Source organism: Schistocerca piceifrons, chromosome 1 (genome assembly GCF_021461385.2).
Source record: "Schistocerca piceifrons isolate TAMUIC-IGC-003096 chromosome 1, iqSchPice1.1, whole genome shotgun sequence".
In the NCBI taxonomy this organism is placed as follows: Eukaryota; Metazoa; Arthropoda; class Insecta; order Orthoptera; family Acrididae; genus Schistocerca; species Schistocerca piceifrons.
In genome coordinates, this window is record NC_060138.1 from 129,863,760 (window position 1) to 129,879,194 (window position 15,435).

At 39.6% G+C, this 15,435-nt stretch overlaps 2 protein-coding genes across 7 annotated transcripts in view; one reads left to right on the top strand and one right to left on the bottom strand.

Annotated features, from left to right (window-relative positions):
* LOC124782429 (protein MTO1 homolog, mitochondrial) overlaps positions 1–13,623 on the bottom strand; it is a 91,170-nt gene extending 77,547 nt beyond the window's left edge. Inside the window, exons 1-2 of one of the 3 annotated variants that reach the window (XM_047253941.1) lie at positions 13,579–13,623; positions 12,983–13,215 (exon numbers count right to left, since the gene is read on the bottom strand). In XM_047253941.1, coding sequence (XP_047109897.1) covers positions 12,983–13,199 — 217 coding nt within the window. In that variant the 5' untranslated portion in view covers positions 13,200–13,215; positions 13,579–13,623. Of the gene's footprint in view, positions 1–12,982; positions 13,434–13,578 lie in introns of those variants that run through there. The other 2 variants (XM_047253940.1, XM_047253939.1) reach the window with 2 other exon arrangements.
* LOC124782465 (protein-tyrosine sulfotransferase-like) overlaps positions 13,579–15,435 on the top strand; it is an 878,071-nt gene continuing 876,214 nt past the window's right edge. For all 4 annotated transcript variants that reach the window (XM_047253943.1, XM_047253942.1, XM_047253944.1 and 1 more), the window contains exon 1: positions 13,579–13,764. The gene's annotated coding sequence lies outside the window, so the exon portion shown is untranslated. The remainder of the gene's footprint in view (positions 13,765–15,435) is intronic.

Genomic DNA, 15,435 nt, shown 5'->3' on the forward strand with positions numbered 1-15,435 from the left:
ACCCCACCAACACCCCGCACCCCTACCTTCTACCTTCTTCCCAAAATTCACAAACCCAATCATCCCGGCCGTCCCATTGTAGCTGGTTACCAAGCCCCCACCGAACGCATCTCTGCCTACGTAGATCAACACCTTCAACCCATTACATGCAGTCTCCCATCCTTCATCAAAGACACCAACCACTTTCTCAAACGCCTGGAATCCCTACCCAGTCTGTTACCCCCGGAAACCATCCTTGTAACCATTGATGCCACTTCCTTATACACAAATATTCCGCATGTCCAGGGCCTCGCTGCGATGGAGCACTTCCTTTCACGCCGATCACCTGCCGCCCTACCTAAAACCTCTTTCCTCATTACCTTAGCCAGCTTCATCCTGACCCACAACTTCTTCACTTTTGAAGGCCAGACATACCAACAATTAAAGGGAACAGCCATGGGTACCAGGATGGCCCCCTCGTATGCCAACCTATTCATGGGTCGCTTAGAGGAAGCCTTCCTGGTTACCCAGGCCTGCCAACCCGAAGTTTGGTACAGATTTATTGATGACATTTTCGTGATCTGGACTCACAGTGAAGAAGAACTCCAGAATTTCCTCTCCAACCTTAACTCCTTTGGTTCCATCAGATTCACCTGGTCCTACTCCAAATCCCATGCCACTTTCCTTGACGTTGACCTCCACCTGTCCAATGGCCAGCTTCACACGTCCGTCCACATTAAACCCACCAACAAGCAACAGTACCTCCATTATGACAGCTGCCACCCATTCCACATCAAACGGTCCCTTCCCTACAGCCTAGGTCTTCGTGGCAAACGAATCTGCTCCAGTCCGGAATCCTTGAACCATTACACCAACAACCTGAAAACAGCTTTTGCATCCCGTAACTACCCTCCCGACCTGGTACAGAAGCAAATAACCAGAGCCACATCCTCATCTCCTCAAACCCGGAACCTTCCACAGAAGAACCCCAAAAGTGCCCCACTTGTGACAGGATACTTTCCGGGACTGGATCAGATTCTGAATGTGGCTCTCCAGCAGGGATACGACTTCCTCAAATCCTGCCCTGAAATGAGATCCATCCTTCATGAAATCCTCCCCACTCCACCAAGAGTGTCTTTCCGCCGTCCACCTAACCTTCGCAACCTCTTAGTTCATCCCTATGAAATCCCCAAACCACCTTCCCTACCCTCTGGCTCCTACCCCTGTAACCGCCCCCGGTGTAAAACCTGTCCCATGCACCCTCCCACCACCACCTATTCCAGTCCTGTAACCCGGAAGGTGTACACGATCAAAGGCAGAGCCACGTGTGAAAGCACCCACGTGATTTACCAACTGACCTGCCTACACTGTGAAGCGTTCTATGTGGGAATGACCAGCAACAAACTGTCCATTCGCATGAATGGACACAGGCAGACAGTGTTTGTTGGTAATGAGGATCACCCTGTGGCTAAACATGCCTTGGTGCACGGCCAGCACATCTTGGCACAGTGTTACACTGTCCGGGTTATCTGGATACTTCCCACTAACACCAACCTGTCAGAACTCCAGAGATGGGAACTTGCCCTTCAGCATATCCTTTCTTCTCGCTATCCGCCAGGCCTCAATCTCCGCTAATTTCTAATTTCAATTTGCCGCCGCTCATACCTCACCTGTCTTTCAACTTCATCTTTGCCTCTGTACATCCGCCCCGACTGACATCTCTGCCCAAACTCTTTGCCTTTACAAATGTCTGCTTGTGTCTGTGTATGTGTGGATGGATATGTGTGTGTGTGCGAGTGTATACCTGTCCTTTTTTCCCCCTAAGGTAAGTCTTTCCGCTCCCGGGATTGGAATGACTCCTTACCCTCTCCCTTAAAACCCATATCCTTTTGTCTTTCCTTCTCCTTCCCTCTTTCCTGATGAGGCAACCATTGGTTGCGAAAGCTAGAATTTTGTGTGTATGTTTGTGTTTGTTTGTGTGTCTATCGACCTGCCAGCGCTTTTGTTTGGTAAGTTTCATCATCTTTCGTAAGGGTGACTCTTAGAAATGTGTATCAGGCTATTTCTTTTTTCTCTGTTCTATTCTCAAGGAAGTTCCCATTATCTATGATTGTTTAATATTTTTCAGTTGGAAATAGACACCACTTCTACTTTATCTAATATTGAAACAAACGACAATTAGAAGCATAAATTTAATTGTAGTGTAATGGACATCAACGAGGTTTCAGTACCGTGTATCACTGGCCTTGCAGATAATTCTGCATGTCATCTGAAAACATACACACATCAACAAGGCTTCATTCCAATCAAAGAATTTTCAGCAGAGCAACAGAAATTAATAAACCAAATAAGTGAGATATGTATTACTGAAAATGCACATATGTGCTTTCATCACAAAGCAATACTTGTGGACAAATATGACTTTTTACAGAGATCTTGTTGTAATCCTTTTGGTGCAAAGAACCATTCTGTTAAAAAGGGTTTAAGGATTGTCAATGTGGAAACAGCAAAACAATTGCAAACTGTGACTACGAGCAATGTGAAACCTGGTCAGAAGATCTGTCAAACCTGCAGAAAACAATTTTTGGCAAAGAAAGCAGAAAAATCACAGTCAACTACAAACCAGTCAGAAGATGAAGCATATTCAGAAGTATCAATCGATTCAAGTCTAACTGCTTTTGGGGTCTCCCCTCTAAAATTTCAGAGAGTATCAGAAAGGGAAGTGAAATGTTACACAAAACGAAAAACAAGCGAAGCTCAAGAGACAACTGTGAATAACATTGCTGCTCCTGGAGGATTTGCCCCAACAGATCTTCAAATACGTAGTACAAGCAAGACACGTCCTGATTGTGAAGATTATAAGCAGCAGATTAAAGAATTGAAAGAGAAGTTGCAATTGTCAAGGCAGCCTGAAAAATTGCAAATACTGACATTAGTACCACATAGCTGGACTATAAAAGAGACAATGTAAGAATTTGGTGTTTCAGAGAGGACGGTAAAAGCAGCTAGGAAGTTACAGGCAGAAAATGGTGTATTAGCTCTGCCAAAGAACAAGTATGGCAGGAAGATTCCAGACGCCGTAAAAGAAAGAGTGGTAACATTTTTTCAGAATTAAGAATTTTGCCGAATTTGTCCAGGTAAAGAAGACTGTGTATCAATTAGAATAGAAGAAAAGAAAGTTTTGATGCAAAAATACCTTCTTCTGAATTATTGTAAGAAATGTTTGCTGCATATCGACTTCAGCATGGGCCCGAAATTGAATTTTCCAAATTTTGCGAATTGAGGCCAAAATGGTTCATCACTGTGGGTGCTGCAGGAACCCACTCAGTCTGTGTTTCAACTTTACACCAAAATGTGAAACTGATGCTTGCAAGCACTCCAATTAAAGAAGATTATAAGAGTTTGATTGCTAAAACAGTGTGCGATTTGGAATCCAAAGACTGCAACAGGTTCTAGAAAGCAGCTTTGAAGACAGTGATCCAGGTGATACCATTGAGTTCAAACAGTGGGTGCACACTGATAGAGATACATTAGAAACCAAGCAGATGACCACCGAGGATTTTATTGAAGATCTGATTTCAAAAATGGACAAACTTTCCACTCATCATTATGTTGCAAAGCACCAGAGCAAGCACCTAAAATGCATAAAAGAAAGCTGTAAGCCAACTGAACTGATCATATTAATGGACTTCACTGAAAATTATTCCTTCATTGTCCAGGATGCAGCTCTAGGTTTTTACTGGAGTGTTGTGTACTTCAGAAATAACTTAGACAGCTACAGTATAATAAGCAAAGGCCTGAAACATGATGCAATCACTGTACATACTTTCATAGTGAAATTAATAGAAGATCTAAAGTGTCTCCTTGGAAAAATCACACTCATTTACTACTTCAGTGATGAGTCAGCAGTGCAGTACAAAAACTTTAAAAATTTTCTGAATCTCTGCTACCATCAAAATGACTTTGGAATCTCAGCTGAATGGAAATTTTTTGCTACAAGCCATGGAAAATCTCCATGTGATGGAATTGGAGGAATTGTAAAGCACCTGGCAGCAAGAGCAAGCCTTCAAAGACCAACTGAGGACCAGATTTTGACACCAACTGATTTGTTTAAATGCTGTACAAAGAATATCAGAGGAATCCAATTCATTCTTCTTGCAAAAGAAGAAACTGAAACATTAAAAACTGAGCAGGAACCAAGGTCCAAAAATGACTGCACAGTATCAGGAACAAGAGAGAATCACCATTTTGTGCCATTAAATGAAAAGCAAGTTTCTATTAGACAAGTATCCAATTATACAAATTTTTTGTGGCAAAGGTTGACAAAACTCAAGCAACAATTTCATTCCGAAATATTACAGCCCTACATCTGGGCCAATACGTTGCCCGTATACATGATGGAAAATGGTGGATTGGTAATGTGTCTGAAGTTTCAGAAGAAGAAAATGATGTTTCAATCAGTTTCATGCACTCCAATGGACCTGCACAGTCATTCTATTGGCCAGCTAGGCAGGATGCTAATTGGATTCCAAACCAACATATTTTTTCTGCCAGTCCAGCTCCATCAGCAAAAAGAATGGGCCGACATTATAGCTTGTTAGGATCAACTGTAATTGCTATTGGTAACAAATTTCAGCAAATGAAATGAATTAATAAGAACTGAAATATTTGACTTGGGTACCATAAATCGTACAACTGGCAGATGTATTTTTTAATGTAATATAAATGTAAGTTTATTTGGTATGACAAGATTTATGGGCCACGTTGATAGCACACTATGAAGAATTTACCATAGTTTGACCTTCAGTACTACAACTAAGCTATTGTACCCAAAAAAGTTGAACAGGATCACAAAGTTTCAGCACAACAGGCCTTTTATGTACTAAAAATAGTAAAACAAAGTTAATCATTTATTCATTTCAGTCGCAATGTCAAAACACGAGCCTTTACAAAAAGGTGGCTAGTGGCCCCACCATTACTTATGAAGCTGTAATTTGGCACTGCTTCATGTAAGGACTATATGTAAATCTTGCAAAAATTTCATCAAAATTGGAGATGGTCGAGCGGGGAGCTTGTCTAAATTTAGGCCACTTGACATGGAATGACCCAAATACTAAAAATCCTGACTAACGAGGTGTGACCGTGGGAGTGGGGGGCATTTAAGGCTTCCTTTTTTATGTCTTTCTTTAATAATTCGAAAATTGTGGCTTTTAGTGAAAATACTTCTCAGTACATAACTATAATACATAAAATTTTCAAAAAGAGCCAAATGCTTTTTTTCTCCAGGAATAATAATTTCCACATTGTGTGTGACGAAGAGATTCAGTGTTTCAATGTTATACAATTAACATTTATTTTTAATGAAGAGGTTAGTAACAAATTTTACAAGTGCATACCACATCTAAGTACAGTAGAGCCATATTAAAGGGTAAATTGTGTTCTAATGGTATAATATGGTGGAAGAGAGAAGTGGAGGTTAGACGTGTGAAGGAAGATGGTTGCTGGATTGTGATCATGGGATTACCTCCTTTGTAGGTCTGCAAACTGAAGAGCTAGCAGGTGATTCCACACGATCTACTCCACTACATCATAAGAAGCAACTACAGGGTATTTCAACCGAGTGAGGTGGCACAGTGGTTAGCACACTGGACTGGTATTCGGGAGGACGAAGATTCAATCCCGTGTCCGGCCATCCTGATTTAGGTTTTCCAAGATATCCCTAAATCGCTCCAGGCAAATGCCAGGATGGTTCCTTTGAAGTGGCATGGCCGACTTCCTTCCTTCCCTGTCCTACCCTAAACAGCAACCCATATTATGGGCCACTGGCAATACAGTGTGTAGACACCTAGGCAGGTTGTTTCTTTTCCACAAAGAGTATTAACACAATAACAATACAGATATTAGTTACTAATAATAATAATGCAATAAACACATATGGACAAATCCTATAGAAATTTCTGCTCAAAGATCTACACTGCTAGATGTAAAATTGAGTCTTTGCCATCCATTATGACAGTTGTAGTGTTTTTCCAGGAAAGCCGACTTCATCTGCCACAAGTACGTACGTACAGACAGACAGACAGACAGACAGACTGTACCTCCCGGACAAATTCTCTCCAGTTTCCTTATGTGAGTGGACAAAATAAATTCACTGGGTTTATGTTTATATAGTGGAGTTATTTTCAGTTTTAAGTAAGTAAACTGAAGTTGTTAAGTGGGCATTTATGTAAAATACACACCCATAAACAATGGCTGAGAAGTGTGTAATTCATAAGTGTAATGATGTCAGTGACCTATGTAATGATGGTGGGAAAGTGACTGGATTGGTACATGTGTCACTCTGCAGCTGTCTGCAGTTGATAGCTTATTGTAAAGGTGCATAACTGTGGTGTAGTCACTTGCTGATGAATTAATGAATGACAAAAAAGTTACAGCACTCTCTCGGCATTAATTGTGCTACTGGTAACTTAATCATAGCTAACACTTGGTTTAAGAATCATGAAACAAGGTTGTATACACGGAAGAACCCTGGAGACACTAAAAGGTATCAGATAGATTATATAATGTAAGACAGAGATTTAGGAACCAGGTTTTAAATTGTAAGACATTTCCAGAGGCAGATGTGGACTCTGACCACAATCTATTGGTTATGAACTGTAGATTAAAACTGAAGAAACTGCAAAATGGTGGGAATTTAAGGAGATGGGACCTGGATAAACTGACTAAACCAGAGGTTGTAGAGAGTTTCAGGGAGAGCATAAGGGAACAATTGACAGGAATGGGGGAAAGAAATACAGTAGAAGAAGAATGGGTAGCTTTGAGGGATGAAATAGTGAAGGCAGCACAGGATCAAAAAGGTAAAAAGACGAGGGCTAGTAGAAACCCTTGGGTAACAGAAGAAATATTGAATTTAACTGATGAAAGGAGAAAATATAAAAATGCAGTAAATGAAGCAGGCAAAAAGGAATACAAACGTCTCAAAAATGATATCGACAGGAAATGCAAAATGCCTAAGCAGGGATGGCTAGAGGACAAATGTAAGGATGTAGAGGCTTATCTCACTAAGGGTAAGATAGATACTACCCACAGGAAAATTAAAGAGACCTTTGGAGAAAGGAGAACCACTTGCATGAATATCAAGAGCTTTGATGGAAACCCAGTTCTAAGCAAAGAAGGGAAAGCAGAAAGGTGGATGGAGTATATAGAGGGTCTATAGAAGGGCAATGTACTTGAGGACAATATTATGGAAATGGAGGAAGAGAATGTAGATGAAGATGAAATGAGAGATATGATACTGCACGAAGAGTTTGACAGAGCACGCACTGAAAGACCTGAGTCGAAACAAGGCCCCGGGAGTAGACAACATTCCATTAGAACTACTGATGGCCTTGGGAGAGCCAGTCATGACAAAACTCTACCATCTGGTGAGCAAGTAGTATGAGACAGGCGAAATACCCTCAGACGTCAAGAAGAATATAATAATTCCAATCCCAAAGAAAGTAGGTGTTGACAGATGTGAAAATTACCGAACTATCAGTTTAATAAGTCACAGCTGCAAAATACTAATATGAATTCTTTACATACGAACGGGAAAAGTGACAGAAGCCGACCTTGGGGAAGATCAGTTTGGATTCCGTAGAAATGTTGGAACACAAGAGGCAATACTGACCCTACAACTTATCTTAGAAGAAAGATTAAGAAAAGGCAAACCTATATTTCTATCATTTGTAGACTTAGAGAAAGCTTTTGACTGGAATACTCTCTTTCAAATTCTGAACGTGGCAGGGGTAAAATACAGGGAGCAAAAGGCTATTTACAATTTGTACAGAAAGGGGCATGAAAGGGAAGCAGCGGTTGGGAAGGGAGTGAGACAGGGTTGTAGCCTATCCCTGATGTTATTCAATCTGTATATTGAGCAAGCAATAAAGGAAACAAAAGAAAAGTTCGGAGTAGGTATTAAAATCAATAGAGAAGAAATAAAAACTTTGAGGTTCGCCGATGACATTGTAATTTTGTCAGAGATAGCAAAGGACTTGGAAGAGCAGTTAAACGGAATGGACAGTGTCTTGAAAGGAGGGTATAAGATGAACATCAACAAAAGCAAAACAAGGATAATGGAATGTAGTCGAATTAAGTCGGGTGATTCTGAGGGAATTACATTACGAAATGAGACACTTAAAGTAGTAAAGGAGTTTTGCTATTTGGGGAGCAAAATAATTGATGATGGTCGAAGTAGAGAGGATATAAATGTAGTCTGGCAATGGCAAGGAAAGCGTTTCTGAAGAAGAAAAATTTGCTAACATCGAGTATTGATTTAAATGTCAGGAAGTCGTTTCTGAAAGTATTTGTATGGAGTGTAGCCATGTATGAAAGTGAAACGTGGACAATAAATAGTTAAGACAAGAAGAGAATAGAAGCTTTCGAAATGTGGTGCTACAGAAGAATGCTGAAGATTAGATGGGTAGATCACATAACTAATGAGGAGGCATTGAATAGAATTGGGGAGAAGAGGAGCTTGTGGCACAACTTGACTAGAAGAAGGGATCGGTTGGTAGGACATATTCTGAGACATCGAGGGATCACAAATTTAGTATTGGAGGGCAGCGTGGAGGGTAAAAATCGAGGGAGATCAAAAGATGAATACACTAAGCAGATTCAGAAGGACGTAGGCTGCAGTAGGTACTGGGAGATGAAGAAGCTTGCACAGAATAGAGTAGCATGGAGAGCTGCATAAAACCAGTCTCAGGACTGAAGACCACAACAACAACAACAACAACAACAACAACAACTGGTAGATTGTACTAAAATGTATGTTCCAAGGTGGGTGTAAATAGGTCTGATGGAGATGGACAGATCACACTCAAATCTAGAAAAGTAATCTGCTGTGGCTTATGTTGAAATATCTGAAGTTCATAATACCTTCAGTAAGCTACTTTGTTGCAGATGGAGCCAATTTAAGACTCGACTTTAGATATTGGGAGAGCTGAAGCTGGGGTACTGCATCTGATATCCCTCACACTGTGATAAGTATTCCAAATCATTCATAGTGGAGACAAGGAGATTGAAATTGTTTAACACATATTGACAGCATGTTAAACTTGGGTCAGGCTCTTCAGTGTGATGTACAGCTGACGCCTCCAACTGTTGAGCGTTTTCACATAATAGTTCAATTAACAACTGCAAGTACTCACTTAATAAACTGAAAAACTCTACAATATGAATATGAGCTCCATGAAGTTATTTTACCTAATTTCATAGGAGAAATGTTGGGGAGGTATAGTCTGCCTGTAAAATAAAAAGCAAGCTGCACTTGTTGGAAGGAAGTTGTCTTTCCTGGAAGAATGCTACAGCTGCCATACAGGATAACTAAGAGTCAATTTCTCCACTAGCGGAGTGGAAGAGGGTGCAGCAATTTACATAGATTCCGCACATATGTGTTTCTGGTGTTAATATCAGTAGTAACTCATATCTGTATTCCACATCATGTTAACGTACTGTGTGGAAAACAAACACCCCCATGTGTGTCTGCATTGCCTGTGTTTCATAAAGTGTGCTTCGTAAGAATTGGTATAACTTTGTGAAACACCATGTGATTACTTCTTGTGACACAGAGCGGTACAACAGAGAGGGTGGGGAATTGCCTGCTTGCTCTTCAGTTTGCAGACTTGCGATGGAGGGAAGTCCATGAGTGCAATCAAAACAATGCATCCCACGATATGGTTCTACAGCATTTAGAACAGGTACACACATTTAATATTTGTTCTTAACCCACTTCATTTAAAAATAAGCATTAATTTTATATCACTAAAACTCTATTTATAATAATCTGTGACTCTTTCATCCCATGCGACAAAGAAACAAGAAGCTCTAAAGAAAAATGGGTGGGACTTTTCAGCAGAAAATTTAATGTAATTTAATTTTGCACCGGGAAAAATTTTTGCCACAAGCTCCACTAAAAGTAACATTTAAATGCCCAACTCCCTTATCCCAAATGGTATACTGTTCATGGCATTCCCTCCTACCACTGTACAAAAATTTGTGACTACACAAATTAATTCCTGTAATTTTTAATTGCTGACTGGACTGTGCTTGCCATTCTCCTGAGTTCTACATCTCGCTCATCATCTAGGATGCTGACTCAGTTTTTCAGGTGGACTGAAGTGCATAGCTGAGTATGTGTGGGCATGGGGTCAGCTTTCTGAACACACTGGAGTTGGTGCAAGGGGCACAGCAGCATCTACAAAGTCCAAGAGTCATCAGTGGGTGTCTCTAGTGTGTGCAGTGATGAAGAATGCATCTATAATTTTATGAGTTACCTGAAACGAACTGTGTGTAAACCAAGAAACACTGTACAATAGGGTCCAACCAATTGAAGCAGTACAGCTGTCAAAATGCTGACCTCATATTTGGGAAGTTACGAGTCGCTCAGTTCGACTATCTTGATTTGGGTTTTCCTAAATCACTTAGGCAAATGCCAGCAGGGTTCCTTAATCAAGCCACAGTTGAACATCTGTCCTATCTTCACAAGCCAACTCTCCTATTCTCAAAGCAGGTTATGTATTGAGCTACGATTTGCACTGTATTATCTTGAAAATTCCAATATTACAGTGAAATGCTCTTTGAATGAATAAAGATAAATAAAAATAAATAAATGTCATGAAGTGTTACATCAAATAGAACAAACTACAAACATACTTCAAAACTAAATCACCAGACAAGTAGGCTATATGTTAAATTTTTCATTCACAAAAAGGCATTCACTTTAAGTATTGAACATTCTGACTGATCAGGTCAATCAATGGCCAATTTATGACTTTTCTGAAACCTCACTGCCACTGTGACATCACTATATCTAGTGAGAGATTTCTTGTAGCAGTTAGCATAAAAAGTAATAAGATTGGCTAGTTCTTCTGGATGATCATCAGCTGATGGTAAAATTAGGGGTCGACAGAAGCGTCCGATCCCACGGGTTGGCTTTGGCCCGTGACGTAAGGGCGTTGTCGTGTGTGACGTCATGACGGCGCGGAGTTTGGTTTGAGTGTGGCAGTCTCCAGTTCTGTTTTATCTTATTTTATTTACTTTTCTGATCTGTTCGTTCTATCTCGTGAGATTTTTTTTTTTTTTAATTTAAAAACACTTATTACTTATTTTAATTATCTGTTTCCTCGAATTTCTGTTTTAGTTTATTATATTTTTCTTTCTGATCTGTTCGTTCTATCCCGTGAGATTTTTTTTTTTAAAAGACAAAAAACACTAATCAGCTACTGAAGCATCTTTATCTTCTATGGGTTGCAGGGGTTACGACCCCTGGGGAGGTGGGTGGGTATTCATGCATGGCTGTCTTCACTTACACGTTGTAGCTACGCAAGGCGTCTAAATTTGTTTACATTTAGTTTGCCCCCCACCCAAAACACCCCATTTCCCGCGCTTGTCCCGTTAGTGTCATTAGGCTTCTTGTGGAAAGTGTGTGTGTTTGTTTTTGTTTCCGCCATATTTGTGACGTCATGGGTCAAAGCAGACGGGTGGGATCGGACGCTTCCGTATTTCCAAAATTAGTACATCTTTTTATCTATCCATTGGCATGAGGGGCCTATATTATCAATAATTGATTATTTTCATGGTTATCTTCATGTTGCTCTGTCCTCAACCTTTCTAGTCCTAAGTTAGCACAGTCCAGCTCAGTCTTAAGGTCACTGCATTTTCCTTCTTCTTCTTCTTCTTCAACTATTATAACATAGATTCTACAATACCACAGAAGAGTCTCATTTAGTTCACATAGCCTTGAAAAGTTGAATACTGTGATATAAGGCTTGGTAATATATGAATTGAAAGGCTTCAAAATAAGAACTGGAAGTGTTCATAAATGTGAGGGCCACAGCACTCGACTAACCTAAACTGTGTTAGGTGTAACTAGCAACAGAGGTTAATGTATGCCGTCAACAATGTTGCTTCTAACATACAGCACAATGCTCAACTATTTTACTTCAAATACTCACTGCAAACACTAACTTGTCTTACAACAAAGTAACAAGCTTTTCAAGGGCAGCAAATAACAGGAGGATGCTGATTATAAATCAAGAATAGTTGCATTATCAAAACACAGGAGTCTCTATCATGGAATCCACATCAGCATTCTGTTAGCACACTGTTATTTATTTATGTCAATAACTCATCTTCAATCTGTAACCTAGAGTGTAAGTTGTTTGAAGACAACATCAAAATTGTTAAATGCAGTATCCAAAAAATGCAATAACATGCTGTGTAAAGACTTAAAATGACAGTCCATAGGCTACTATAAACTGTTTTGAGAAAAATCCATTCATTCATTCACACACTACTCAAACAGAATTACCCACGTAACCAACATATGACGAATATTTATACTACAGATCTTCAGGAAATAATATGTTGTTTTGTCTCTCAGAGAGTGCATGCCACTAGATTTGCATTTGCAAGATTTTCTCAGGTTGGGACCAATCGATCAAAAATCAATACAGTTTGCATTATTTTCTCTTCAAAGTGTCATACGGAATAATTTTTCTCCCCCGTTTCATCAAAGGCATTTATTGTCCAGAAGATATTTGTTGAGAAGCATCTTAAATTTGTAAGTACATATATCATTACACTGACACACTTTATTTGTATTTTGTCTTGTTTTTGTTCATTGTTTTACTGTATCTGACGTGAATGACTACATTTTGTGGTTGTCACTTGGCTCCAACTGAATGTTCATTGTTTTTTTGTTGTCATAATCATGACCTGTATATGTCAGATTGCTACATAGCCTACACTGCTGGTGGCAATCATCTCACGGCGCTAAAATGTAACAAATGCGTGTCAAGGGGTTATTTTTCATTTCAATCAAACGTGATTTTGAAGTTAAACAAGTATAAATGTTCTGTAAACACACATAAAAACTTCCAGATTCTACTTGTTTCCAGTGGATTTAATACTAAACAGCCTTTAAGCATATAACTTCAAATACATATTTAATTATGCATACCGACTGTTTCCTTTTTATGAGTTATGAGCAACGTTCGACAACCCATTCGTGCAGCAGCCGCCGAAGCTTCGGAGCCGGCGTGCCCTCCTCCAACGACAATAACGTCATAGTTACTTTCAGACGAAATACTCGTTTCATATTCTCCACTTATATTTCTTGATGTTACTCGGAGACATGGGATGACTTGTTTCCATCTGCTCCATGTATTCAAAGCCATTTCAAGACAATTAAACCTGAAGGCATGTGACATGGGAGGTTAGGATATCCTAAATTTATACGATGTCCTACAGATCATTGCAGACAGTTTTATGTACCACTTATATCACATAATCTTATATAAACTATGATTAGTCTGCTACTCTGATATAACAACGTTAAAACACATTACAACATTCGCAAAGCATTTCACTCCCACTACTCCTTGCACTCGTCGACTACATTAGTCGACTTAATTCCCAAAGACGCAATTAGATTATGATTGCACACACGAGGATATCAGTAAAAAGTTTAAGACGTATTTTAATTGGTCTCAAACGTATTCTAAACACACACAGTTTATGGTCGCAAACTACTTTATATAACAGCGCAGAGCGCACCTTCTGTCACTTCCGTGCCACCGCGCGTGAAGTGTAGATCGGTGGGAGAAGGTAGTTGTTTGTTTGGGGTATGGAAACAAGGCATGTACTAACATTCCTCGATAAACAGACGCTTGGTGTGTGAGTTCTGTGTTGATATAAGATACTATTCTGCATTCATTGGAATACGTCGTTAGTGTTCACTGGGTAAGTACAATTTCACATTATTTTTTAGCTGTCATTAATTTCAAGGTTTCTGTAGGATGTATTTGGAACGCATGAAACAACATTTTGTGCATATGAGCGGTATCTACAACAATGGAATTTTAGGATAAATATCATATGCAATTGGTATTTCTATTTCTGTGTTGGACCGTGTTATATCATGTAACTATCAATATGTGGGTTTTTATTTATTTGGTCCTTTTTTCGCCAACGGCACATTGAGCCGCTTGAACATTACCCGTAATAAGATATTTGCCTCTACACACGTGAACCGTGCGCAGAGTCCCTTGCATAGCGTCAAAAAAGGATTCAAATTGACGCGGGCTTTTTAAAGGGTAGTACCGCTTCTCATTAGTCGGACGTGCTGTTGTGATGAAAACTTATTATAATCTTCGTTTACGCTTCGTATTGTTGCTGAAATCAAGACTAAGGACATCCGTGGTAGAACGATTTTAGTTTAACATTGTAGGTAGTGTTATTAATATAGCGTCTTTACTTTTCAGCGTCGCATAAACAAGCTATGAATCAAATAGCGGTATTCATCTATGCAGCTGGGCTTTTGTTGCTATTCCACAGGCCTTTATCACAAATTTGAACTGAATCCAGAGATGTGTCTGAAGAAGTACGATGTTTTCTGTAATGTGCTGCGTATTTTATTAATTTTTCGCATAAACCAGACATTGAAGCCAGATTGTGGAGAAGTGATTACAACTCTCCTTCTTTGCATTAAATGTCCTCTCGTTATTTAATGCGCTAAGATATGTCTCAACGTTTTTCTTCATTTGTGCGTGTTTCTTAATCTAAATTAAAGATATTGCAAGACAGACGCAGCAGTGCCTTTGATTCATCGGACCACTGACTTATTGCCATCATTCTTATCAGAAGTTCACCCGATAAAAATTGTGCCTCATGGGCTATACCGAAGCTCGTTACATTGCGAAAGAAACGGAATATTTTGTAGCTTGACCCTTGGAACGCCTTCTAGCAATCTGAGTCATGCAAGACATTGGAAAGAAAAAGAGACCAACGGTGTTTCCTTCATTTCTTCCCTAGTGTCGCTTGGATGTTGCTTGGATCAACCTTACTAGAGATTAATACCCCGTTGAGACAGTGGGCTAGCATTATTAAAGATGCGTAGGTGGCGGCCTCATTTGAGTTTTCCCCGACACTTTCATTTTTTTTAACTGTGCGGCTATTTTCGACCAAGAATACATGGTTGCTGTGTAGCATCTTTTTTATCCACTAATTCGTACAATGCTGTGAGGAAGGGCCTAACGTAGAACCAGTCGCGTTGTACATAAAAACCACAGCGGCGGAAATCGTTATTGCTAGAAATTTGACCATATCAGAACTACACATATCGTGTATTGAATGTTGAATTGTGAATCGAAGAATAAAATTTAAAATTTGTAAAGGATTACCTAATGGACTACAAACACTCATTATCAGATGAAATGACGATCAGTAAATTACAACATGTAAATAAAGTATTTAAAACGACGACCGACAACGAAACGCTTGTAATGCTACATTCATTCAAGTTTACGATTCGACGCTTCGTTTCCCAAGACAACGAATTTGTCATCTATGGTTCAGAACTAAATTGTCATCTATGACTTAAATGTGACGTCATTGGTCGCTCACTCTGGTCAA